Source organism: Macrotis lagotis, chromosome 4 (genome assembly GCF_037893015.1).
Source record: "Macrotis lagotis isolate mMagLag1 chromosome 4, bilby.v1.9.chrom.fasta, whole genome shotgun sequence".
NCBI classification, from domain to species: domain Eukaryota; kingdom Metazoa; phylum Chordata; class Mammalia; order Peramelemorphia; family Peramelidae; genus Macrotis; species Macrotis lagotis.
Genome location: NC_133661.1, coordinates 271,404,872 through 271,432,511, shown reverse-complemented (window position 1 = coordinate 271,432,511; position 27,640 = coordinate 271,404,872). Strand labels below are relative to the sequence as shown.

General features: G+C 37.7%; 1 protein-coding gene and 1 long non-coding RNA gene across 3 annotated transcripts in view; one reads left to right on the top strand and one right to left on the bottom strand.

The window, feature by feature from the left end:
• PLEKHD1 (pleckstrin homology and coiled-coil domain containing D1) overlaps positions 1–11,663 on the top strand; it is a 51,156-nt gene extending 39,493 nt beyond the window's left edge. For both annotated transcript variants that reach the window (XM_074236032.1, XM_074236031.1), the window contains 3 exons: positions 1,009–1,153; positions 1,873–2,022; positions 2,685–11,663. In XM_074236032.1, coding sequence (XP_074092133.1) covers positions 1,009–1,153; positions 1,873–2,022; positions 2,685–2,854 — 465 coding nt within the window. In that variant the 3' untranslated portion in view covers positions 2,855–11,663. The remainder of the gene's footprint in view (positions 1–1,008; positions 1,154–1,872; positions 2,023–2,684) is intronic.
• LOC141522532 (uncharacterized) lies at positions 26–27,640 on the bottom strand. The gene is made up of 3 exons (XR_012478226.1): positions 26,938–27,640; positions 24,938–25,006; positions 26–8,296 (listed from the first exon to the last, which is right to left on the bottom strand). It is a non-coding gene; the product is annotated as an uncharacterized LOC141522532 (long non-coding RNA).

Below are 27,640 nucleotides of genomic sequence, written 5' to 3'. Positions count from 1 at the left end.
TTCATATTCCTTTCTCCCCATGTGAATTTCTCCTTCTTAATCCCATCTAATACCAAAAAAAAAAAAAAGAAATGTGTTATTATATTTTATATATAAGGTACTGAGGATACAAAGATGAAGTGAAAAACTTGTCCTCAAGGGAGCTTACATTCTACTAAGACAGGAGAATAATACAAAACAATAGGTATAGACCTAATTATTAGAGGATGGAGAAAGTGTCAAAAACTAGGGGAATCAGGAAAGGCTTCATGTCAGTCACACCTGGAGAAAGCTCAAGATTCTTAACATGAGAGCTGATAAGGAAGTTAATTCTAAGACCCCAAGCACAACCTGTGCAAAAGGATGGTAGTAAGAGGTGGTAAGAGAATGAGAAATTAAAAAATAAAAATTGCATCCATTTGGCTGGAACATAAAATGTTTGATAAGGAATAATATGAAATAAGCCTAGAAAAGTATATTAGAGTCAGATAGTGAAGTACTTTAAATGTCAAACTGAGAAATCTGTATTTTATCCTAGCAGCAACAAGCAACTACTCAAGGTTCTTGAACAGAGGAATGACAGGGTCTAACTTGTGTTTGTACTGGCCCCTACTCTAGGATAGTGACAGATAATGTCCTACCTCCTAACTGTGGTTATTAAGTGTGTGTACTGTCCCTTTGGTATCTGGAAAAGAAAGTTCATTTCTGTTGGCAAATTCAGTGAACATCCTGCCTTAATCAATTAGTAAATATTTCATGAACACCCTCTATATACAAAAAGAGAGACAAAGAGAGAGAGAGAGAGAGAGAGAGAGAGAGAGAGAGAGAGAGAGAGAGAGAGAATGTTAAAGTCTAGTAAGGGAGATGAGGCATATCTACAAATAACAACACAGAGTAGTATGTATCTGTCACATATAAGTACATAGGAATCATTTCTAGCAAGGGAAATCAGGGAAGGCTTCATGGAAGAGGTGAACTGTACTTTCTTAATACCCGTTTCTCTCCCACTTCCCAAACCCCACACTTCAGGCTGAGGTCAAGGTCCGAATGGACCTCGAGAAGAGGCTTCGGGAGGCAGAAGGAGCCCTGCGGAGCCTAGAACAAGGACTCAACTCCAAGGTTCGAAACAAAGAGAAAGAAGAGAAGATGAGGGCTGATGTGAGCCATCTGAAAAGTAGGTCTTCTTTCCTTCTACCTGAGGCTCACCTAGATCCCAAATCTTAGACCTGGTCAGAAAAAACACCAAGTAGTTCCTTTTAGAACCTGGTAGGATAGTTGAAAAAGCACTAACTAGCCTTGGAGTCAGGATGCATGAGGTTTCCAATTGCGCCTTAAAGAGCTGCTGCCAGATAATCTCAGTTACCTTATCTATAAAATGGGGTTAATATTGGTAAGCACCTGGTTTGTGGGGTTATGATGAGGATCAAACAATATGAATAAATAAGTAATATAATAAATAATAATAAATATGAAGTGTTTTGGAAACCTTAAGTCCCTAAATAAATAAATATTGGTTCTTCTCTCCCTTTCTTTTCTCCTGTTCTCTTCCTCTTATAACCCTCCCTTCTTCCTCTCTTCCTCCCTCTTTTTCCTCTCATCCCATTCCTTTCCTCTTCTCTTGCTCCCCCTCTTTCACCCCTTCTGCTGCATACTGATCAGAGATTTGCCCTTTGGGCCAGTTTTGTCCCTTCTTCCTCCTTTTGATAAGGTAGAGGGTAGGATGTAATCATTTTCGTCTTTCCAAGTGCCACTATCTATATCACCAAACACCATAGGGTTTTGATTTTTGTTGGGGGGGGGGGGGTGGAAACCCTTGATTTTCTATTCTGACCTAGAATTCTTTGGAAGACTCTGGACATCTCATTAGTTTGTTCCATGACCCTTTTATCACAGGGTTCTTTGAGGAGTGTATACGGAATGCTGAACTGGAAGCTAAGATGCCAGTCATCATGAAGAACTCAGTGTATATTCACAAGGCTGCCACCCGTCGTATCAAGAGCTGTCGTTTCCATCGCAGGAGATCTAGCACATCCTGGAATGACAGTAAAGTGCCTTCTAAATTACCCTTTGGAATTTGGACTAGGATGGGAGTGGGAGAGGAGAGAAGGCTAAATCATATTTTGGCCTTCAGTAGTATAGTATGGGAATATATTTTTTATACTTTTGGGGAAAGATTTTGCCTTCTCACAGCAATCCACAAGACCTGAGGGTCTTGTCATCTTGACATCCCATTTCCTTTTCCTCAACCTCCTAATATGTGGAAGGTTACCCTGTATCTTAGATCACCCACTCTCCCTGTTTCCTCTCCCCACCCCCCAATACACATTGTTTTTGTCTCAGACAAAAGGATTCCTTAAAGAGTGCTATTTCAGGGGCAGCTAGATGGCACAATAGATTGAGCACCGACCCTGGAGTCAGGAGTACCTAAGTTCAAATCCGACCTCAGACACTTAATAATTACTTAGCTATGCGGCCTTAGGAAAGCCACTTAACCCCATTGCCTTGCAAAAACTAAAAAAAAAAAGTGCTATTTCAGACTTAGAATGTAGATTTATTGTTTAACATGTTGATCTCTTCAATATTCATGCAATTACAATATTGGTATAATTATTTTAAAATGAAAGAAGCTCAAGAACAGTGAGCAGAGCCAATGGAGAGGAGTTTGTTAACAGGAGTGGGATTGGGTGGTCTTGGTGTCTTTTCAGTGAAACCTTCCCAGTCTTTCATGACATCCCAGTTGGAGGCCAACAGCATCGAGGAGCTCAAGGAGGTGGCCAAGAGGCTGAGTAGAGACCAGCGCTTTCGGGAGTCCATCTACCACATTATGGTGTCACAGCCCGGGCCCACCCCTGTTCTTCCCCGGGGTGGAAAGTGATCTCCTGTCTTCCTACCTGCCATCCCATTCCCACTCTTGCCACCTCCCACACACACACACACACACACACACACATATATATATATATATATATATATATATACCCACATGTATATCTTTGTTCCCTTTTTGTCCCCCCCACGGACTGCCCTTTGGGCCAGTAAAGCTGCCTACCTCCTTGCTATCCTCAGTGAATTCCCTTGGCATCCTATATCCTGCACAGATATATCCAATTAAGCATACAGGAACTTGCTATCTCTATATTTTCTCTGTATTGTTCATCTATAGCTCTGTCTACTCTTTCCTCCCCCTCTCCTTTACTCCATCAACTTCTCTCTCCCCATACTTTCCTATTCATTCCATGTCCATGTTTAACTTCTATCTTCGGCTCTAACCCAGTGAGGCCTTCCCTGTCATTTTTATTGCCTCCTGATACTCGATGTTCTCTACCCCACGCAGGGGCTGACTTTTCCATAACCCTAGGTCCCTCACTCTAAGCCATAAATGTCAAATAGGGACCTCTGAGGATTTCAGTTCATTCCCATGAGTTCATCTTTCACAAGGTGGGTAGTTGTCCTTGATCCTCTATGGTAGTAGTACTTGTGTTACTTGACTCACCTGCTGAGCCCAGAAAAATACTTTCTAGACTCCTATTCTCCCAAGTTGTCTGAGATCCATAGAAGGATGATGTAACTGGGGGAAGAAGTTTATGCTGAGTGGGTAGCAATGTTCTTAATGGATATGGAAATAGGAAAAAAGGACCTCTGAGTCAAGTGATGGAAAAGTTGAGATATAAACAGTCCCTCCAAGGGGAGGGACTGTTGTCTTCTTTGTTCTTTCAGTATCTGACTCTAGCCCAGATTGGTTCAGACTTTCCAGACTGGACTCAAAAGAAATTCTTTGGGGGTCATGGATTCTGTTGGTTCAGATGTCTAACCTGCCATGTCCATGTATGATCACAAGGAGTTCTATCTCTTCTGCTTATACATTTTTTAATTTAAAATGTGAAACTGGAATTGACCTCAGAAGGCATATAGTCCACCTGAGGACTAGGAAGGTTAAATTATTTATCCAAGGCCATACTATTGTGTGTGTCAGAGGTAACATTTGAACCTAGATCCTCAAACTCTAGAGTCAATGATCTTTTCAGTGTGCTACCATGTAACCTATACTTGGGGACTTTTTTCCTTGTAGATTCTAGCTCAGAAAGACCAGTCCCATAAAAATGATCCTATCAGTTCTTGAAGACAGGGAGACCATGCCAGTGATAACATTTCTTGGCCAGAATGTCATTTGTTGTCTAAAAGAGTCTAAAACCTGTTGGTACAGTTTCCATGGCATGATACTACCTACCCTGAAGCAGTTACTGCAGTAAACAAAATATTTGGATTCATTTCTACTATCTTTGTATATAAAAATCTATCCTGCTCCTTCTTTGAAAAGACCACCCTCCAAATTATCTGTCTACATTTACTGTGTTTGTCCCCCAAATAAAGTATGACCTAAGCAATCAGGAAAATAAATGATAGTGAAGGTACAGAATTTCTGTTATCAAGAATTACTGAGTGAACAGTTAGTATTTGATGTGCTGAATGCCAAGGAGTTAGACCTTGGTATTATAATAATCAAAACAGACAATATAGCTCTATTTTCTTATTCTCTAAGGCCTCAACTCTTCCATACATCTTCCATACAACTTTGTAGTCACATGCACATGTCTACCACTGGTCCAGATAAAGCCCAGGACATCTGGCTCCTTCTCTCCTTTGTGTGGTTTTAATTGCTTAGACTAACTCAAACAGTTCTCTCTTTGTGATGGGGACCTAGCCAGCCTCTTCAAATTCCTGACAGGGGTTGGCTTAGAAATAAACCAAACAAAGAGTATTGGAAAAAATTGATATGTAAGATTTAAACCTGCATATATCTGAAATTGTCACATCTCCTAGGTAGGGTCAGTGGGCTTTGAAAATAATGGTGGCAAGTACATTTTTTAAATAAAGATAAAAGGGGTTAAATTTTAAAAAGTTAAATTTGTTCTTGGAGAAATACTTTTTATAAATTTCCACATAATTTTTTTTTCTGGGCAAGAAAGCAATAAATGTACAAAGGAAATGAAAGAATTTTTCTGTGCTCAGTATCCAGCCTTATTACTTATTTTTCTACCCAGTTTTATTGAAGTATATTATATACTTTCCATTGTCCAAGCTAGATGGGAATGTCTTCTATTCAGTCAATCAACTTACCTAGAAGTATTTGTGGAGGGGGGAAGGGTGGCACAGGGGGAGCAACCTCTCTGGGGAAAAATTTTTTTCTAGTTAGAGGATTCTGGACTGGTTTTAGCTTTTAAAAGCAATTTTTTTTTTGTTAAAAAATGCAGTTACAAAAACTAGTCAGGTGATTGGTGGAAGAATGCTGCTTCCTTCAGGTTGCCTATAAATTTGGCCTTCCCAAGCTATCAAAAGTCTAGGTGTATATTTTTAGTACAGTGCTGGTCCCCTAGAATTTTCTCTTTTTTTATCTCTGTCTTATATAATCCTCCCCACTCTAGCACAATCCACTTGTTTCATCATCTGCGCCCAATCCCTGAGGTCCTAGATGTCCCTGTGCAAGAAGGGACCCCAGCAGGGCTCTTTCCCAATGAGAGAAGCCAGAGGGAAAGGCTTGACCTGTCTGTCAGCATGCTATCTGAGCACCACCAGTCTCCACCTGGTCTAGAGAGATATTCAATATGGAAAGCACAGAATACACAGATTTGGGTTCTTTCCATCCCCAGTGGGGAGGGACTGTTGTCCTCTTTGTTCTTTCAGTATCTGGCTCTAGCCCAGATTGGTTCAGACTTTGCCGATGTATGCTTTTTGAGACGAGGAAAATTAAACTTCTTTCTTCATCCTGTTAAATCAACAAAGTCAACAGCATTTATTAAAATACCTACTGTGCATTATGCATCATGCTAATGACTGGGGATGGAATAGCAGTAGGTAGTCCTTGTTCCCAAGGAGCTAACAATCTAATAGGGGAAGCAGTCCCCAAACAATTCTACCAATAAGACATAGACAGGATAAAGGGATAGTGGAAATGTCAGAAGTTGGAATTCTCTTCCCATTTCCACCAGGGGTGTAGAATGTTTGCCTCTGATTTTCATCATCCTGAACATGAGAAAATGTTCACTGGTACTTGCCACCTTCTCTTTCTCCACCTAAATGAAGCAATGGGACTTAATGCACAGGGAAAGATGGTATATAATCACAAAGTGACATTCACATGCTCCCAAGATGCTCTTGTGCAGAAATTGTAATGACTTTTTCTGCCTCCAAAAAATAGGGTAAAACTCAGTTCTCTCATTAGCTCTAGTGGACCTATTTCATCTATCAAATGAGGGGGTTGGATTAGATAATCTCTCAGGTCCTTTCTGGCTTTAAGCCTATAAACTTATATATGGCATCTATTGGGGAAGAGAGAGAGGGAATTAAACATGATTATGGGTGCACTTTCTCCGATGGAGATTTGCTTTTCATTTTCTAGGGCATCAGCAGCTGAATGAAGCCCTCTCTGGATCTGTGATCTTAAAGAAACTCAGCCATTATTTTTGCTTTGCTTTGTTTGACCACTGGAGAGCAGCACAATATGGAGACAGGCTTAATCTAGCTAAACCTAGAGTTAGTAAAAACCCATTTCCCTTTTCCCAATGGAACGCTATCATCTTCCAAAGAACTGCCTAAATGGTAAAAAAAAAAAAAATCTTGTCATTTAATATTTTAAATGGACTTGAGGGGCTGGGGAAGCAGTGCTGTACATACTTTTCCTGGCATCAATGATCCTCTTCATATACCCTTTCCCCCTCTCCTCTAGACCTGGGCTCCCATATTAGGTTACCAAAATCAGAACTTAAAAAAAAAGCTATAGTGAGCATATTAGTAGGAAAAAAATCAATACCAAATGTTGGTTGCTTGAATGTTCTACTCCTACGCAACTTTGCCAGTTCTGTTGATTCCAAATCGTTGAAACCTCAGTCCTCATTCTTCCATTCTGCTGATATAAAGATATCAGGGTATAGTTCAGGAAGCCCCTCTCTTCCCATGCACCCTTTCTGTACCCTTGCCAAAACCAAGGAAACCTGGTTAGGGGCCAAATAAATTAATAGAACTCTGTATGGAAAACTTGGCATTTAATAAATATTTATTGTTTCATATGTTGTTCTGTGCTTTAACTCTGGATTTGGCAGCCTAATCTAGTGTTATCTAATGGTTAGTCAAAAGAGATTTGTTCGATCCAAGGCTTTATGGGATATCAAGCAGTTCTTCCCAGGCAAATCCTTAAGTCAGCTGAGGAAGCCACTTGATAATCTCTTTCCAGAGCACCCCCATCAGTGAGCAGGTGCATTCATCAAAGCGCCAGCCTGTCTCCTCCAAGCTCACAGGGAGAAGCATATGGGGGCTCACTGCACATGCACCTCGGGTTTATTGTCATGCCCCTCTGCTCTCTCTTCATCTTCCCAGGAGGCTCTTCTGCTCGCTTCCCTTTCAAAGTTCCAGCTGCCTCTGTTATCTTGATAATAAGAAAAATATGCTAAACAGTAGGTTCTCTAAGTCTTGAAATCAAGCCAGGAAGTCTGTTTCCATTGTGTTAGCCTGAATTTGACTGCAGTTTGATTATTGTTTGTTCTTCATTTTCTTTTTTAAAATTTTTTTTCAGCAAGGCATTGGGGTTAAGTGGCTTACCCAAGGTCACACAGCTAGGTAATTATTAAGTGTTTGAGATCGGATTTGAACTCAAGTCCTTCTGACTCCATTGCATCATCTAGCTTCCCCTGTTCTTCATTTTCAAAGAGAATCAATGACATCACCAATGATGTTTTGACTTTCCAGTGATTTAAGTGAGGCAGAGTTACATGAAGTCATCAACCTCAGTCTCTCTTCCTGAGTCAAAGTCTAGTAGCAAGACAAAAATCACAACTTGTGATGACCTAGGATGCAGTGGATGACTTGGGCAACTGCTTCAGCTGCTTTATGGCTGTTGGAACAAATTGTTCTCATCTGCCCATTCTGCCAGGGAAAGACTTCACATGCTTAGGGTAGGCATGCCCATAATGCACAGGGAAAGATGGTATATAATCACAAAGTGACATTCACATGCTCCCAAGATGCATTGTAATGACTTTTTCTGCTTCCAAAAAAGTGGGGTAAAATTAAGTTCTCTCATTAGCTCTAGTGGACCTATTTCGTCTATCAAATGAGGGGGTTTTGAGATCTTTTGGTTACCCTCAGACTGAGTTTAGCCCCTCTACCTGAGACAGTTTGATGGAGGTGAGGCCTTTGTGCATGCCACTGCTTCTTGAAGTCACAGGTCAGAGTTCGGTGGTAGGTGGGTACCACAGGGGATGAACAGACCTTGAAAGGGTTCAGCAAGCCCTGGCACCAGAGGTGCTGGTCCTTTTTGAACACCCTAGAGACAGGAGAAAAGAGGGTTGTTGGGAGTCCCTGGTTCATAAATAGTTCAATGGCAACAAGGCAAAGAGAACTTTTTCCCTTAAAGAACCCATTGATTCAGGCATTCATAGTCATAAAGTGCTTATGAGTTGTTAGATACTGAGATGCAAAGACAAAATGCATACAAGGATCTTGGAGAGGTGGGAGTGGAAGGTAAATTGATCAATATAAAATCTATATAAAATAATTGGGGAGAAAACTGGGAAAGGAATAAGTAATAGGTGGGAATACAGAGGACATGAGAGATGGAAGGTCATGCTAAGAAAGACTATAAGATCAAAAGATCACTTTTTTAGCTTTAAATTTAGAACTAGATTTCATTTTGGATTTAGAGTTAGAAGGGATTTTGTTGTTGTTCAGTTGTGTCTGAATCTTTCTCATCTCATTTGGATTTTAACTATTTCACATGGTCAGCACAGAGGGAGCATATTAATTATAGAACATATTTTTCTGTTTTATTTCCTCTACTATATCTTTTTCTATTGTCCCACACTTCCTCAATGTAGGAGGAAAATGCAAAGAATGAATCAACAACAATACAAATGAACAAAGAATTCACTGGGGACTTGGGACTAAAATTTTATAAGTATGCTCTATGTATTATTATTATTATTATTAATTCACTTCAATGGAAATAGTGATTGAACAAATATAGTTGGCTGTATTAATGTTCAATATTATGACCTTTCCAAATTTCAGAAGACCTAACAGATTTCAAAGGGTTCAGATGGATCTGATGCACTAAAATTCTACAGGAAAAAAATCAATAGAAAATAGAAAAAATAGAAAGCTATTTTGAAACCAGAGGGTTTGAGTGTCTGGCACTATAGAGGACAGAGAACTATTCCATTCAAGGCCCTGAGAGATAACCACTTTGAGAGAAGGATAAAGCCTCCATTTTCTTCCCATTGCAGTTATCCCAAGTCAATCACCTATATAAGATTCTCAGAGGAGTATGGAAGTGAGGGAAAAAAACAAAAACAAAACCCGATCACCCTAAGGAAGCTTGGAATGACTTTTGAAACATGAACAATTAGCTAAAAGGTCTTCTCTCATTTCCTGACTAAAGGTAAATACCTTCAAAGTTGGGTCTCTATGAGAGTCAAAGGGGAAAAGCTGTCAATCTTATACCAAGTCTCATTATCCTAGCTAAAAGAACTTTTATTATTCTCTAGTTGAAAATATTTAACATTCCAGCTAGAAAGAGTACATAGTCCTTTCAGCCTAGATAGTGGTGAAGATAGAAAAAAACAACAATTTGTCTAAGAACAAACCCAATTAGACTATTGGCTTCTTTTTAGGGGCCATGCTCATGTGCCAATAAAATTTCATCAAAAATTTATGGATTAAAAAAACATGGGGAGCAGCTAGGTGGATCAGTGGATGCAGCACCAGCTCTGAAGTCAGGAGGATCTGAGTTCAAATGTGGCTTCAGACACTTAATAATAATTGCCTAGTGGGGGACTCTGGGCAAATCACTCTTGACCCATTGCCTTAAAAAAATAAAAATTTAAAAAGAGAAAGAAAAAACATGAAAAGGTAAAGGAATAAACCTTTAATAGACAGAATAGAATAGACGTTACTCACCCTAGAATGAGTTGGAGACGGAAATACCTTAATTGCAAGTGAAGTGGTCATCTAGTAAAATCATGACTCTTCCAGAGGGTACTGAGTGCTTTCACCCAGCTTTATCTCTATCCAGTCAGAATTCCCTAGTCTCCTAGTCTGTGTAGATACCACATCCTGACTATAACCCAGACAAAATAGTCAATTTTAAGCTCATCCCATCCAACAATGATTGCAATTGAGTTCTTGCTCACTCTTTCCATGTCCTGGGCTTTAGATATATTTGGGAGAATACGTGCCCTGATATTGAGGAAAATGATTGCAAGTACTTTTCTTTTTTTTTGAAAGATTTTATTTATTTTGAATTTTACAATTTTCCTCCTAATCTTGCTTCCCCCTCCCCCTACAGAAGGCAGTTTATTATTCTTTACATTGTTTCCATGGTATGCATTGATCTAAGTTGAATGTGATGAGAGAGAAATCATATCCTTAAGGAAGAAACACAAAGGATGAGATATAGCAGAATTACATAATAAGATAACTTTTTTTAAAAAAAATTAAAGGTAATAGTCTTTGGTCTTTGTTCAAACTCCACAATTCTTTCTCAGGATACAGATGGAATTCTCCATCACAGATATCCCAAAATTGTGCCTGTTGTTGTCCTGGTGGTATGAGCAAGTCCATTAAGGTTGATCATCACCCCCATGTTGCTGCTTATCTTGCTCAGCATCAATTCATGCAAATCCTTCCAGGCTTCCCTGAATTCCCATCCCTTCTGGTTTCTAATAGAATAATAGTGTTCCATCGCTTACATATACTAGAGTTTGATAAGCCATTCCCCAATTGATGGACATTCACTCAATTTCCAATTCTTTGCCAAACAGAGCTGCTATGAATTTTTATTTTAGGTTTTTTGCAAGGCAAATGGGGTTAAGTGGCTTGCCCAAGGCCACACTTTGAGGCCAGACTTGAACTCCAGGGCCAGTGTTCTATCCACTGCACCACCTAGCCACCCCTATGAATATTTTTTGTACAGGTGATGTTTTTATCCTTTTTCATCATCTCTTCAGGGTATAGACCCAATAGTGGTATTGCTGAATCAAAGGGTATGCACATTTTTGTTACTTTCTGGGCACAATTCCAAATTGCTCTCCAGAAAGGTTGGTTCAGTTCATAACTCCACCAACAAAGTATTAGTGTCCCAGATTTCCCACATCCCTTCCAACATTGATCACTGTCCTTTCTGGTCTTATTGGCCAGTCTGAGAGATATGAGGTTGTACCTCAGAGATGTTTTAATTTACATTTCTCTAATAATTAGTGATTTAGAGCAATTTTTCATATGACTATGGATTACTTTGATTTCCTCATCTGTAAACTGCCTTTGAATATCCTTTGACCATTTGTCAATTGGGGAGTGGCTTGACTTTTAAAAAAATTTTGACTCAGTTCTCTGTGTATTTTAGAAATGAGTCCTTTGTCAAGAAATACTGGTTATAAAAATTGTTTCCTAATTTACTACATTTCTTTTGATCTTGTTTACAATGGTTTTGTCTGTGCAAACCTTTTTAATTTAATGTAATCAAAATTGTCTATTTTATTTTTAATGGTGTTCTCTACCTCTTTCTTGGTCATAAACTGTTTCCTTTTCCATAGATCTGACAGGCAAACTATTCTTTGATCTCCTAGCTTGCTTATATTATTGTTTTTTATGTCTAGATCCTGTATCCATTTTGATCTTATCTTGGTATAGGGCATTATGACGTGTTGGTCTAATTTAAGTTTCTTCCATAATAACTTTCAATTTTCCCAAAAGCTTTTATCGAAAAGAGAGTTTTTATCCCAATCGCTGGACTCTTTGGGTTTATCAAATATCAGATTACTATAATCATTTCCAGCTATTGCACCTAGTCTATTCCACTGGTCCACCACTCTATTTCTTAGCCAATACCAGACAGTTTTGGTGACTGATGCTTTATAATGTAATTTTAGACCTGGTAGGGCTAAGTCACCTTCTTTTGCACTTTTTTTCATTAAATCCCTGGAGATTCTCAATTTTTTATTTCTCCATGTGAATTTACTTACAATTTTTTCTAACTCATTAATAAAGTAATTTTTTGGAATTTTGATAGGTAGGGCATAAATAAGTAGTTTAGTTTTGGTAGAATTGTCATTTTTATTATATTTGCTTTGCCTATTCATGCGTAGTTGATATTTGCCCAGTTATTTAAATCTGATTTTATTTGTGTGACTGCAATTTCTGTTCTTGCTAAGGAATATTCAATATCCAACTGAAGGGGCAGCAAAGTGACATGGTGGATAGAGCTGGGTCCTGGAGTCAGGAAGATGTGAATTCAAGTCTGACTCGGATACTTAGTAGCTTGTGACCTTGGGCAAGCCATTACCTTGCAACAAGAACAACAAAAAATTCAACGACTCTACTAGCTGATTTTTAAAGGGAAGCACACTGGTGGGGTCTCAGCATTCAGTGTTTGGGAGGATAGCCTTTCCCAGACTTAATCCTAGAACCCCAAAAGTAGTTGTTACTACTCCTCTGGGGACCCAACTAACTAATAATGAGTGAGTCTAAGGGGCATTTTATAAGAGAAGTACTATGGCATAGAAGATAGAGAGTAATAAGAATTATATTCCCCTTCCTTGATCTGAGTGGCTAGTAGGGTGCCAGACCTGGAGTCAAGAAGATTTATTTTCCTGAGTTCAAATCTGGACTCAGATATTCATTAGCTATGCAATCCTGGGAAAACTACATAACCCTGTTTGACTTCCTGTCTCATCTGTTAAATGAGCTGGAGGAGGAAATGGCAAACCACTCCAATACCTTTGCCAAGAAAACCCCAAATGGGACCATGGAAATACAGAACTAAAAAACAATTGAACAATAGTAAAAGTAGATGAAAATAAAAAACTTCTTCCAAGACATCAAAAACTATGAATGAGTTAATATTTCCTCAAAATAAAAGTACAAATTACCATTTTTTCCAAAATGAGGTGTTTTAATTATATTAATTTCAGTAAGACAAATGGGTAAAATTCCAACTCTTAAATGTAATTCCCAAGCTTAATCACTAGGGAGAGCATGAGGTCTCTTGGCTTTGCCGACTAAACTTATTCAGTTGGAGTCCTCCATCTTGACTGCTATATTTGGGTAGGAATTTTTTCCACTCTCTCCGGATTTGGAGGATGGGTGTGAAAGTGGCAGTGGGAGGAAGCTGGGTCACCCTAGCCTAAGCTGCCACTTTCTCTTGGCAACTTGTAACTTACTAGCATATGTAGATAGGTTCTGAATAAATCATAGCAAAATTAATTAACAGCTCATGGAGATTAAGTTTTCTGACTGTTGCCCAACTCAACTCCTACCAAGTATTAGGTATCCCAAAGACTAATTTAGTCAAGCAGTCTCTCAATAATCCTTCCCAAGCTGTGAATAATCATATATGGGTAGAATTTCTGGATAATATGATATTTTGATCGGTAAATAAATCTCAATTGTTTTTAAAAACAAATTAGGGGCAGCTAGGTGGCACAGTGGATAGAGCACTGGCCCTGGAGTCAGGAGTATCTGAGTTCAAATGTGACCTCAGACACTTAATAATTACCGACTTGTGTGGCCTTGGGCAAGCCACTTAACCCCATTTGCCTTGTAAAAAACCTAAAAAACAAAACAAAAAAGCAACAAATTAGAACAAAAAATTAAATATAAAAAACAAACTTGTATTTATTGGCTACTTCCATTGGTAACTCAGTGTTTAAAAAAAATGCTATATGCCACAATTTAGGGACAAGTCAGTCAGAAACAATTTAATTAATTAGATTATTCTACATTTAAGCATTTCTGCTTAGAATCCAAAAAAAAAAAAAAGAAACCCATCTTGCCTCTGAAAATCTCTCTTTCAGACAAGCCATTTCCACTCACAATTTATAGTATACCCAAACAAAAACAAAATTCCAGTCAAGGTTAAGCAAGAATTCAGAATTTAGTCATAGAATAATAGAATAATAGTAATTTAAATATTATACTGATAAAAGTCCCTGATTCAGTACACACACACACACACACACACACACACACACACACACACACACGTTCATACCCACAAACATACCCACCCCTTCATTAGTTCCAGCTTCCCTTGATATATCTTCTTGGTGGGTATAAAAAAGTCACAACCTTGTATATAGTCTCTAGCTGGGACAGAACTTTTTGCATTTACTCTTTCTATCCACAGAGAAGTGAAATATTTTGAAGAAGTTGCAATTAAAGGCAGCAGTCTTCTCCCTAACTCACAATGAAAGGAAAAAAAAATTGTCTTTGGGTCAGCAGGGGTCATCCTACCCAAACTGGTCTAATAATCTCAGCCTTGACAAAGGACAGTCATTCTCACTCCACCTCAGCTGCTACCTGGGGCAGCTGCAGCTGCAGCTGCAGCTGCATTATCAAAAGACATAACTATCAGATATATAAAGAATTAAGAAACACAAATCCAAGGTGCTGTGCTTGGCATTCTCTGTAAAGAGATGTTAATGTTGCTGATAGAGTTTGGGGGATTGGCCTGCCTGGAGAAACCTTACCTAAGTGAAAAGCTGGAAAATAGTAGAGACAGCTGAGTCATGAGATCACCAACCCAGCAAAGTTACCTACATCTTTTTAAACTAGCCAGAGAAAAGAAGAATTCTTTTTAAAAAACAAAGAGAATGATTTATAAACTGAAACTTCATTCCCCTAATCTCTGGCTATTTCTATGTATTGCCAACTCTATGAAATTATCTATATACACATAATTTTATGTTCATAAAATATTATGTATATATTATGTTATATACATATATATATTATGTTATATATCTTTCCCTCTCACTTTATCTGTAGTTTACATCTTGGAAATTAGCAAATGCTACAAAATTAGGATTTGATTCATTGTTGTGTTGATTTTCTAGATTTAAGAAACTGTTGGAGAAATTGTTAATAAGGCAGATTAAACTTAAAAGTGTATTATAGATTCTTTTTTTTTTGAAGAACCAGCTGTTAAACATTCAGCAATACAAATATATATTTTGTTTACTTGTAACAAATATAAATTTTCCCACTGTATCAACAACCACAGGATGGTACCAGCATCCTGGATGAGGAAGATTCCCAGGTTTTGTTAAGGTCTCTTGTACCTGATAAGGTACAAAAATCCTGATTCTGGAGAGGACACTCCTCCAGATCCAATGAAATTTCTCTCCACTCTCTACTCCTACCAAATACGACTGAGTTGAGGGCCACTCCTTTGATGGACAAGCATAGGAGCCCTTTTATCAGATCCTACCTTCTTATTTATGACTTGACAAATATTCTCCTCCAAAAATTCTACTTTGGGCCCCATTCCTAACTGATCCCCATGCAAGTGCAACCACAAGTTTAGAAAACCTAATATGCTCCTATGTTAACCTAATTCTATTTGTTCCTTCTTAAGACCAAACTCTGAAGGTTAACATATATTAGTTTAATTCTTTATTAAGACCAAGCTCATGAAAATCAATATTAAAGTATACTGTTTATCTATCTGTCTGTCTGTCTGTCCATCCATCCATCCAATCTCTCTCCTGATTCTCTGTCTGTCTCTTTCATCTATCTATATTTCTGTCTAATGCCCAAAGTAAAAACTAAAGGTAGAATAGAGGAAAGAAATTGTTCCATTGTGGGCTCACTTGGGATCTTCTCTCCCTTGCTAGCCTTTGCTATTTAGAATTCCCCATTACATTGGTCGTATATTCAAAATGCTAATCAGCAGTCCAAATATACTACACAACCACAGTACATCAAATTATTTGGTGAATGAATAATGAAAAAACAACAGAATGTCCAGAGGACAAGTAGGGAGATGAAAGACCTTGAGATATCACTGTAAGGGCAGGATTTGGGTCCCACCCCCAGTCATAGAATATAGAGCTAGGTATTATAATGTGTTAATTAGACTTTAGTAACTTTTGTTTCCTTTACAAAATTCCCTTTCTATGAAGGAGATTATAGCAAAGATACATCCTTCCCAAACTGTGAATAATCAGATATAGTCAGAATTCCTGGACATTTTAATAGATAAATAAATCTCAATTAAAAGCAACAAATTAGAACAAAAAATTAAATGTAAAAAACAAACTTGTATTCACTGGTTATTTCCATTGGTAAACCAGTGTTTAAAGAAAATGCTATATGCCTCAGTTTTGAGACAAGCCAGTCAGAAACAATTTTATTAATTGGATTATTCTAAGTTTAAGCATTTCTGCTTAGAATCCAAATAAATAAATAAATAAACCATTTTGCCTCTAAAAATCTCTTTTTGAAACAAACCATTCCCATTTACAATTTATAGTATGCCCAGACAAAGACAAAATGATTTAGGTATTGCTGTGGTTAGGCAGAAGCTAAGGGAGAGAGATTAACAGCAGCAGCAGCAGCAACAGAAGCCTCCATGAGGGGATAAGCAATAGAGAAAGCATGAGGAAGAGCATGACAGTTTATCTGGGGGATTATGTTCCCCAAGAGTGTGTTAGCCTCAGGGGCATCTAGGTGGTGCAGTAGATAGAGCACCAGTCCTGGAGTCAGGAGGACCTGAGTTCAAATTCGACCTCAGACACTTAATAAATCCCTAGCTGTGTGACCTTGGGCAAGTCACTTAACCCCACTGCCTTGCAAAAAAAAAGAGTGGGTTAGACTCAGCCCCCCAAAAGGAGATGAGCAGCTCAACTGAGGAGTACACTTTTAAAGGGGAAAGAAGATGAGGTTTACATTAATGGAGGCAGTAACTCAGAGATCAAGAGATGAGTTAATTAGGGATATGTAGATGATGGGCAGTAGCTCAAAGACTATCCTTTCAGGTTAGGGCAGGAATTGCATTGTTTTGTTGAGAGGAGCTTATATTGTGCCTTGGGGCAGGTATTCTCCAGGAAGGAGCAAGGTATTTTACTAAAAAGTTATTGACCTCAATCCATAGCTTGGACAATAGGTTGAAGGTTCAGTTAATGTAAATTACATGATTCAGTGTAGAGGGAACAGATTAATTATAGAACATATTTCTCTGTCCAATATTTCTTCTACTACACTGGGAGGTATTCTGAGCAATTCAAGCAACAAAGATCCAGCACGGAATAGGGAAGTTTCATGAGCACTCTATAAATCGAAAAAAAGATATGAGATTCCAGTATCTCAACAGTGAATTGCCTTAGGAGTAAGCACACACAGTACCTGTGAGAGACCCAGCCAGTGGTGAGATTCAGCTGGTTCTCATCAATTTGGCAGAACCAATGCTTAATTTTATGTTGAGTTTGGTGAACCAATTGTTAAAATTTTTCATCAATACAGTAAGAACCAAATTGAATTTATCAAAATATCCAAACAACTTGGAAATGAAATTAGAAAGACTGGTAGAGTTTTGGAGCCAAGATGGACTGCCTGTAGTTTTAAGGTCAACCCTAGCTGTGTGGTGTGCTTATCCAGCATACATCACTATTTTTATTCAAATAAAAAGTACTTAGGTGTGACCTGCCAGTCTTGAAAATATATTTTTACAACTGATTTGGCATTGATAATTGATATGTTAAATAATATTTCTCTTCTTTTAAATGCACTGCAAGCAAGAATTGTAGGCATAATAAAGGCTGCAAAAACTTGTGATAAGATCTATTAAAGCATTTCAAATGTTTGGAAAGGAAAAGGAATCATATGGAAAGAAATTAATGAATTATTTACTTCAGAAACCTAATAAATATAAAATTTGTAGAAAATCATCGATTTGCCAAGCTTCCTCAGGAAAGACTTTTAGAAAACATTGTAAAGAATTTGAAAAAAAGACTAATGAGTTGGCAAACATTTAAAAGCAAATTGTAGGGCGGGGCCAAGATGGCGGAGAGAAGACAGGCACAGTTCTAAAGTCTCCTGATCTCTTCCCCATCTATCACATGAAACAAACCTCTTAAAAGAAATCCGAACCAGGAAACCCAGAAAGAAAAGCCAGGAGAGGAAAATCTAGCTCAGGATTCGTCTCCCGCAGCAGCCTTGGCTGAGTACTGGCAGGGGCAGGTGAGTCTGAGCTCCCGGGGAAGATCAGCCAGACCAACAGCTGAATCGGAACCGGGAGTCTGAGGGCCCGAGAGCCGGACCTGCTGGATCAGCGGTGGGGCTGGACGAAGGGGGCTTGGGTCCGCGGGGAAGCAGAGGCGCTGGTGTTGGGGCTGTCCCCCTGGAGCTTGGGGAAGGGGCTGTGGGGAGAGGTCTGGTGCAGGAGAGCTGTGGACACCATCCCGGGGCTCCTCAGGTCTGAGAAACTCTGAGCCCACGCCTCCATTGCACTGAGGCCTCCTCCCAAACAAATGCAAATTATTTCTGCCTCAGGCCCAGGTGTGTGAGCAGAAGAACCAGCCCAGCTGAGGAATCACCTCAGGCCAGGGTAAGGCCCACCACTGACTGAAGGCAAAAGAATTCAATAGCTCCAATTCCCTCCCTCAAGCAAAGGGAGAAGGCCTCGAAACCAAGGTCACAGACACCCCAGAGAGGGTAACCAGCTCCTCCTACTGGCCAACCAGAGAAACTGCACTCAGTAAAGCCTTTAGAGATCCCAAGCCCAGGTGAACCAGCCCCACCCAACTCAAGGTCTTAGCATAATGAAGAAGGGTCAAGGGAAAGGTGGATCCATAGAAAAATTCCTGGAAGGGAAAGACCCGAACCCAGAGAGACCTGGAACCTCTGAGGAGAGTACAATCTAGTCTCCAGTACAGAAAGACTTCCTTGAAGAAATAAGGAAGGAATTTAAAAATCAACTGGAAAATTTGGGGGAGACAATTAATACCTTGCAAAATGAGAATAATTCTCTCAGATCCTCAAATGAGCAAATGCAAAAAGAAATTAATTCTCTCAAAACCTCAATTGGTCAAATGGAAAGCTCTTTCAAAAGTAGAATCGACCAATTGGAAAAGGTTAATGAGGAAAACTCCTCCCCCCAAAAAATAATGGAGTCTACAGAAACTAATGACTCCACAAGACAGCAAGAGTCAGTTAAACAAAATCAAAAAATAGAAAAAATAGAAGCAAATGTGAAATACCTCATCAACAAAACCACTGACCTCGAGAATAGATCGAGGAGGGGCAACCTGAAAATTATAGAACTTCCTGAAAACACTGAAGAGAAAAAAAAAGCCTGGACTTAATATTACAGGATCTAGTGATGGAAAACTGCCCAGACATCATGGAATCAGAGGGCAAAGTAGTTATTGAAAGAGTACATCGATCCCCACCAGAAAAAGATCCTAAAAGGAAAACACCAAGGAATGTTGTAGCCAAACTCCAGAACTATCAGATAAAAGAGAAAATCCTGCAAGCAGCCAGAAAGAAACAATTTAAATATCAAGGAGCCACAGTAAGGATCACGCAGGACCTGGCTGCATCAACTTTAAGGGATCAAAGGGCCTGGAACAAGATATTTCGAAGAGCACGGGAGCTTGGAATGCAGCCAAGAATCTACTTTCTTGCAAAGCTGAGCCTTCTCTTCCAGGGAAAAAGATTGACATTTAACAAAATGGAAGAATTCCAAAAATTTCTGATGAAAAGACCAGAGCTGAACAGAAAATTTGGATATCAAACAGGAAGTTCAAGAGACACATGAAAAGGTAAAAAAAAGGGGGGGGCAGTAAAAGGAAAAAAATGCAATCCAGCAAGTTGAAACTGACTATATCCCAGCATGGGGGGGGGGGGGGTAGAGACTCTCATAAATCCTGAGAATCCTGAGAAATGTAACTCTAACAGAGAGAATATACCTAGCCAGAAATGCTGGACATCCATGACCTATCCAGGAGACTGATATCTAATGGAATGTAACTGGCTTTAACTCCACCGGGAGAAAGACTCTAATAACTCTCAGGAATTTGGACTCTATTCAACAGAATATACTGAGCTAGAAGGGTCAGACACTCAGAATTTTCTATGACTTAGATAGAATGATCTAAAAAAAAAATACACTACCTCCCTAAAAAGGGGGACAGGAAAGAGACGGGAGGAGGGAGGGGATTGAATGGGACAAATCTCATTACACTAAGAGGTACAAAAAAACCTATGGTAATAGAGGGGAAGAAGGGAGTAGAGGAGAAACACCTGAATCTTCTTCTCATCAGATTTGGCTTAAGTCAACCTACACATACTCAGTTAACTTATAAAACATCTAACCTTTCAAGAAGTAAAAGGGGAAAAGGGGAGGGGGGACAGAGAAAGGGAAGGGGAGTGGAGGAAATAAGGGGAAATAACAAAAGGAAGGGAAGGGAACAGGGAAAGGGGAAAGGGGAAAGAAAGGGGAGGGAGTGATATAGGAGGGCAAACACACTGAAGGGAGTGGTATTCAAAAACAAAATACTGGGGAATATGGATAAAGGGGGGTAAAGGGGGAAAAATACAAACAGAGGGAAGATAGCACAGAGAGCAATAAAGAATTAGTAATCATAACCTTAAATGTGAATGGGATGAACTCTCCTTTAAAACGTAAGCAAATAGCAGAGTGGATTAAAAACCAGAATCCTACAATATGCTGCTTACAAGAAACTCATTTGAAGCAGAGAGATACATATAGAGTAAAGGTAAAAGGTTGGAGCAAAATATATTTTGCTTCAGCTGAAGTAAAAAAAAGCAGGGGTAGCAATCCTTATGTCAGACAAAGCAGCAGCAAAAATAGATAGCATTAAAAGAGATAAGGAAGGAAACTTTATCCTCCTAAAAGGTACCATAGACAATAAAGTCATTTCAATATTGAATATATATGCACCCAGTGGGACAGCACCCAAATTCTTAGAGGAGAAGATGAAAGAATTACAGGAAGACATAGACAGCAAAACTCTACTAGTAGGAGACCTCAACCTCCCACTATCAGATCTAGATAAATCAAATCATAAAACAAACAAGAAAGAAATTAGGGAGGTAAATAGATTGTTAGAAAAATTAGATATGGTAGACTTATGGAGGAAACTGAATGGGGATAGGAAGGAATATACCTTTTTCTCTGCAGTACATGGAACTTATACAAAAATTGACCATGTACTAGGACATAAAAACCTAATGATCAACTGCAGAAAGGCAGAAATAGTGAATACACCTTTCTCAGATCACAATGCAATAAAAGTCATATGCAACACTGGGCCAAGGAGATATAGACCCAGAGTAAATTGGAAACTGAACAACCTCATCTTAAAAAATGAGTGGACCAAAAAACAAATTATAGAAAGAATTAACCATTTTATCCTAGATAATGATAATAATGAAACAACATACCAAAACCTATGGGATTCATTCAAAGCAACTCTCAGGGGATATATTATAGCTCTAAATGCTTATATGAATAAATTGGAGAAAGAGGAAATCAATGAACTAAACATGCAACTAAAATAATTAGAGAAAGAACAAATCAAAAATCCCCAATCAAATACCAAATTAGAAATTTTAAAAATCAAAGGAGAAATTAATAAAATTGAAAGAAAAAAACTATTGAATTAATAAATAAAACCAAAAGTTGGTATTATGAAAAAACCAATAAAATTGATAAACCTCTGGTCAATTTGATTAAAAAAAAGAAGAAAACAAAATTGCTAGTATTATAAATGAAAAAGGTGAACTCACCACCAATGAGGAGGAAATTAAAGTAATAATTCGAAATTATTTTGCCCAACTTTATGCCAATAAATTTGATAATCTAAGTGAAATGGATGAATATTTACAAAAAATATAAGTTGCCCAGGTTAAATGAAGAAGAGATTAAATACCTGAACAACCCTATCTCAGAAAAAGAAATTCAACAAGCCATTAGTGAACTCCATAAAAAAAAATCTCCAGGGCCTGATGGATTCACAAGTGAATTCTACCAAATATTTAAGGAACAATTGGTTCCAATCCTATACAAACTCTTTGGAAAAATAGGGAAAGATGGAACTCTGCCTAACTCTTTCTATAAAACCAATATGGTACTGCCACCTAAACCAGGAAGAGTTAAAACAGAGAAAGAAAATTATAGATCTATTTCCCTCATGAATATAGATGCAAAAATCCTAAATAAAATCTTAGCAAAACGACTACAACAAGTCATCACTAGGATAATACATTATGATCAAGTAGGATTTATTTCAGGAATGCAGGGTTGGTTCAATATTAGGAAAACTGTTAGTATACTCAATTATGTCAATAACAAACCTATCAGAAACCATATGATCATATCAATAGATGCTGAAAAAGCTTTTGACAAAATACAGCATCCATTCCTATTAAAAACACTAGAGAGTGTAGGAATAAATGGACTGTTCCTTAAAATAATGAGCAGTATCTATCTGAAACCATCAACAAGCATTATACTCAATGGGGAGAGGCTAGAGGCATTCCCAAAAAGATCAGGGGTTAAACAAGTGTGCCCATTATCAACACTACTATTCAATATTGTATTAGAAATGTTAGCATCAGCAATTAGAGAAGAAAAAGAAATTAAAGGAATTAGAATTGGGAAGGAAGAGACAAAACTCTCACTATTTGTAGATGACATGATGGTCTACCTAGAGAATCCCAAGAAATCATCCAAAAAACTACTGGAAACAATTAGCAATTTTAGCAAAGTTGCAGGTTATAAAATAAACCCCCATAAATCCTCAACTTTCCTATATATGACTAGCAAGAAACAGCAGGAAGAGCTAGAAAGAGAAATTCCATTCAAAGTAACCTCAGACAGTGTAAAATACTTGGGAGTCTATTTGCCAAGACAGACTCAGAATCTTTTTGAAAACAATTATAAAACACTTCTCACAAAAATTAAATCAGATTTAAATAACTGGGCAAATATCAACTGCTCATGGATAGGTAGAGCTAATATAATAAAAATGACAATTCTACCAAAACTAAACTGTTTAGTGCCCTACTAATCAAAATTCCAGAAAATTACTTTAATGAGCTAGAAAAAATTGTAAGTAAATTCATATGGAGAAATAAAAAGTCAAGAATTGCCAGGAGCTTAATGAAAAAAATGCAAATGAAGGTGGCTTAGCACTACCAGATCTAAAATTATATTATAAAGCATCAGTCATCAAAACTGTTTGGTATTGGCTAAGAAATAGAGTGGTGGACCAGTGGAATAGACTAGGTGTAAAAGCAGGAGAGGATTATAGTAATCTGCTGTTTGATAAACCCAAAGAGTCAGGCCACTGGGATAAAAACTCCCTCTTTGATAAAAATTGCTGGGATAATTGGAAGTTAGTATGGAAGAAACTTAGATTAGACCAACACCTCACACCCTTTACCAAGATAAGATCCAAATGGTTACAGGACATAGACATAAAAAACAATATTATAAGCAAATTAGAAGATCAAGGACTAGTCTACCTGTCAGATCTATGGAAAGGGGAACAGTTTATGACTAAGGAAGAGTTGGAGAACATCACTAAAAACCAATTAGATGATTTTGATTACATTAAATTAAAAAGTTTTTGCACAGATAAAACCAATGTAATCAAAATCAAAAGAAAAGTAGTAAATTGGGAAACAATCTTTACAACTAATGATTCTGACAAAGGACTCATTTCTAAAATATACAGAGAACTGAGTCATATTTTTAAAACAAAAAGCCATTCCCCAATTGACAAATGGTCAAAGGATATGCAAAGGCAATTTACAGATGAGGAGATCAAAGCAATCCATAGCCATATGAAAAAAATACTCTAAATCATTAATTATTAGAGAAATGCAAATTAAAGCTATGCTGAGGTACCACCTCACACCTCTCAGATTGGCCAGTATGACCAGGAAGGATAATGATCATTGTTGGAAGGGATGTGGGAAATCTGGGACACTATTACACTGTTGGTGGAGCTGTGAACTCATCCAACCCTTCTGGAGAGCTATTTGGAACTATGCCCAAAGGGCAACAAAAATGTGCATACCCTTTGACCCAGCAATACCGCTACTGGGTCTATACCCTGAAGAGATGAGGAAAAAGGGTAAAAACATTACTTGTACAAAAATATTTGTGGTGGCAAAGAATTGGAAATCCAGTAAATGTCCTTCAGTTGGGGAATGGTTTAGCAAACTGTGGTATATGTATGTCATGGAATACTATTGTTCTATTAGACATCAGGAAGAATGGGATTTCAGGGAAACCTGGAGGGATTTGCATGAACTGATGCTGAGTGAGATGAGCAGAACCAGAAAAACACTGTACACCCTAACAGCAACATGGGAGTGATGTTCAACCTTGAAGGACTTGCTCATTCCATCAGCGCAACAATTGGGAACAATTTTTGGCTGTCTGCAAAGGAGAGTACCATCTGTATCCAGATAAGGAGCTGTGGAGTTTGAACAAAGTACAAGGACTATTCCCTTTAATTTGGAAAAAAAAAAAACCCAGATGTCTTATGGTTTGATCTGGTTACCTCTGAGAATTCTGTTCTCTTTAAGGATATGATTTCTCTCTCATCACACCCAATTTGGATCGAGGTACAACATGGAAACAAAGTAAAGACTGATGGAGTACTATCTGTGGGGTGGGGGTGGGGGGAGGGAAGCAAGATTGGGGGAAAACTGTAAAACTCAAATAATATCTTTAATAAACATTCTATTGCTTTAAAAACAAAAAAAATAAAAAATAAAAGCAAATTGTAGCAAATTTCAAAATAGGAATAGACTACAACTTTTCAATTTTTTGAAGCCAGATTATTGAAATATTGAAGAAGTAGTAGTTCCATGGAAAGCTGCTTAAGAACAATTGCTTGTATTTAGGGACATTTTTAATTACAAAAATGATATTAATGATTACTGAGATTTCATGAAAAACATTTTTAAAAGTTCCTAAAACTATGCAATTCCTGAAAGTGTTCAAAGAGCTAAAAGTATTGTCAGAACAATTGGTGTAAGTTCAGCAGAAGTGGAAAGGGATTTTTCCAAGATGAACATTATGTGTTCAGAGAAGAGAAGTTGCCTGTTTCTAAAATATTATATACAATGACTATTAGTCTAATCCACCTACCATTAAAGGTATGGGATCTTACTCCTACAGTGAAAAGATGGTTAAGGATAATTCACACAGTTGATGATGCTGAAAGAAAAGCAAATAAAATTACAAGTACAATTGCCAATCATGAAACAATATGAAAATATGTTAAATAGCAATTTTTTGTTTTTTGTTAGGTATTATTTAATATTTTTCATTAACATTTTAAAACTTTCTCTTATAACATAATCTAGTTTTGTATACCTCTTTTATTGTTCTTATTTGAGTATTAAATGCATGAAATATTAAATTACTTTTCAGTATATCTTTTTGTATATTTAAAGTGGTCATTAGGACAAAGAACCAGTTGTCAATTTATTTGAATCCCACCACTGGACCCAACCCACAACCCTGTTAATATGAAGTTGGGAATCACCTAAAGGGGCTGCCAAATCAGGATCAGTTGAAGGACCTGGCAATGGTTAGTCTAGAGAAAAGTTGACTCGGGAAACATGTTAATTTTCTTGATATATTTAAAGTACAGTTACATGTGTTATAAATGGTTCATAAATACTTGGTCTAGAGTGATTAAACATGACTTTTATTAAGATATCTTAACAAAAAGACATTTCTCTCTTAGGGAAAGAGGGGCAATAATGAAGCTGGGTCTTATATGCAGTTTGAAAGGCTTGCCAATCATGGGCCAGGGTCATAATCTAATTGATAAATTTGCCCCATACATTTTCCCTGCCCTACTCCTTTTACTAATGAACACAGGGAAAGAATAGTATTCTCCTTGAGCAAGTGCAAAGGAGAAGGACAGACCCTAGGTTAACTCAGAGCTATATGGAGCAGATCTGATCTAATCTCAGGTTTTGATTAGGTTGCAGCTAAGTCTTTTGCCTTACAAATATATCTGCCCATAAGCATCAATAGAGGCAGACTCCAGTCTTTATATCGTAAATTTTGGGGTTTTTTTTTTGCAAAGCAATGGGGTCAAATGACTTGACCAAAGTCACACAGCTAGGTAATTATTAAGTGTCTGAGGTCAAATTTGAACTCAGGTCCTCTTGACTCCAGGCCAGTGCTCTATCCACTGTACCACCTAGCGGCCCCATTTGTACTGTAAACTAACACTCTTCCTTCACATTCTTGTGGAAGCCAAACATATCTACATATTCCTCACATATGGAAGAAGTATGAAACAGGTGACTCAGTGGCTCAGTAGATAAGAGTCTTAGAGTTGGAGTGATTTAGATCTAAATTCAAATCCTACCTCAGGTACTTACTTAGATGACCTTGGGTAAATTATTTAACCTCTTTCCTCAGTTTCATTTGTAAAATGAGGAAAAAACAGCACCTACCTCATAGGACTGTTGTAAGGATCAGACTTTAAAATACTATATAAATGTTAGTTATTATTATTATTTATTACTTGAACCCAGAGAGGTAAACCAAGAACAATGGGTAGAAATTGCAAAGATACACATTTAGGCTTGGAAAAAACTTCTAAGAATTAAGGCTGTTTTAAAGTTGAATGTTCTGGCTCAAGAGACTTCTTTGGAGGTCCTCCAGCAGGGGCTAATATAGTGTTATAATGAGAATAATTCTGGTTTACTTGTTGGACTAGATGGCCCCCTGGGGTCCTTTCCAACTACAATTCTGTGATTCCTTATTTTGTTTTTAATAAAGGAGTTGGCATTTTAAATAGACTTTAGAGATTGGGTAACAATCTAATAGACTAAATGAGGAAGAGAGGATCAGGAGCAGTGTGAGCAATGGCCTGGATTTAGGAAAACCTGGATTGAAAATTTTGCCTCAGACTCTTCCTAGTTGCATGATCCTAAGTAAGTCACTTAGTTTCTGTCTTAGTTTCCTGAAATGTAAAATCAAGATAATAATAGCACCATTGGGATCAGATCTGTTAAGCATTTAGCACAGTGCCTGACAAATAATAAGTAATTAATAAATGCTTATTCCAACCATTCAAGTATCAAGTAAAAGTATTCAATCTAATACAAAGACAAAATTCTTACCATGAAATGGGGTAAGATGGAAGATGTGATCAATAAGAAGCAGTTCAGGAAGTATGTGGGGATCACGGTATAGTGATTGTCCAGAAGAATGGTGATCAGAGTATGGCTCAATCATGAACATTACTGATTCATAATGTTCAGACTTACAATAAACTCAATCTACCATTTCTTGTTCTTCTAAGACTATCAACATGTTAATTCAGTTTATGATGTCTTTGATGATTATAACTTGCTGAAGAAATAAATAAATTAAAGAAAACATCAACCAGCATCAAAATTTATTAAAAATCAAACTCTGTTAACAACTGAATTCAGAGACTCAAAGAAAAAAATGGATATTCCACAGGACTATAGGAATACCTTTTGTTTTGTTTTGTTTTGTTTTCAGGACAATGGGGTTAAGTGTCTTGCTCAAGGTCACACAGCTAAGTAAGTTTTAAATGTCTGAGGCCGGATTTGAACTCAGGTTCTCCTGACTACAGGATCAGTGCTCTTTCCACTGTACCACATACCTGTACCCCCCTCCCCACAGAACTCCTATAGAAAACATTAGAAAGAGATAAATAGCTTAAAAAAAAAATAAAATGTAAACTTACCTAAGTAACAGACTTCCTGAAAACTAGACTAGATCAAACAAAAAATCAAGATTCCATGATTCTCCAGCAAGAAATATGAAATCTAAATGAAAAGACTGGAAAAATAT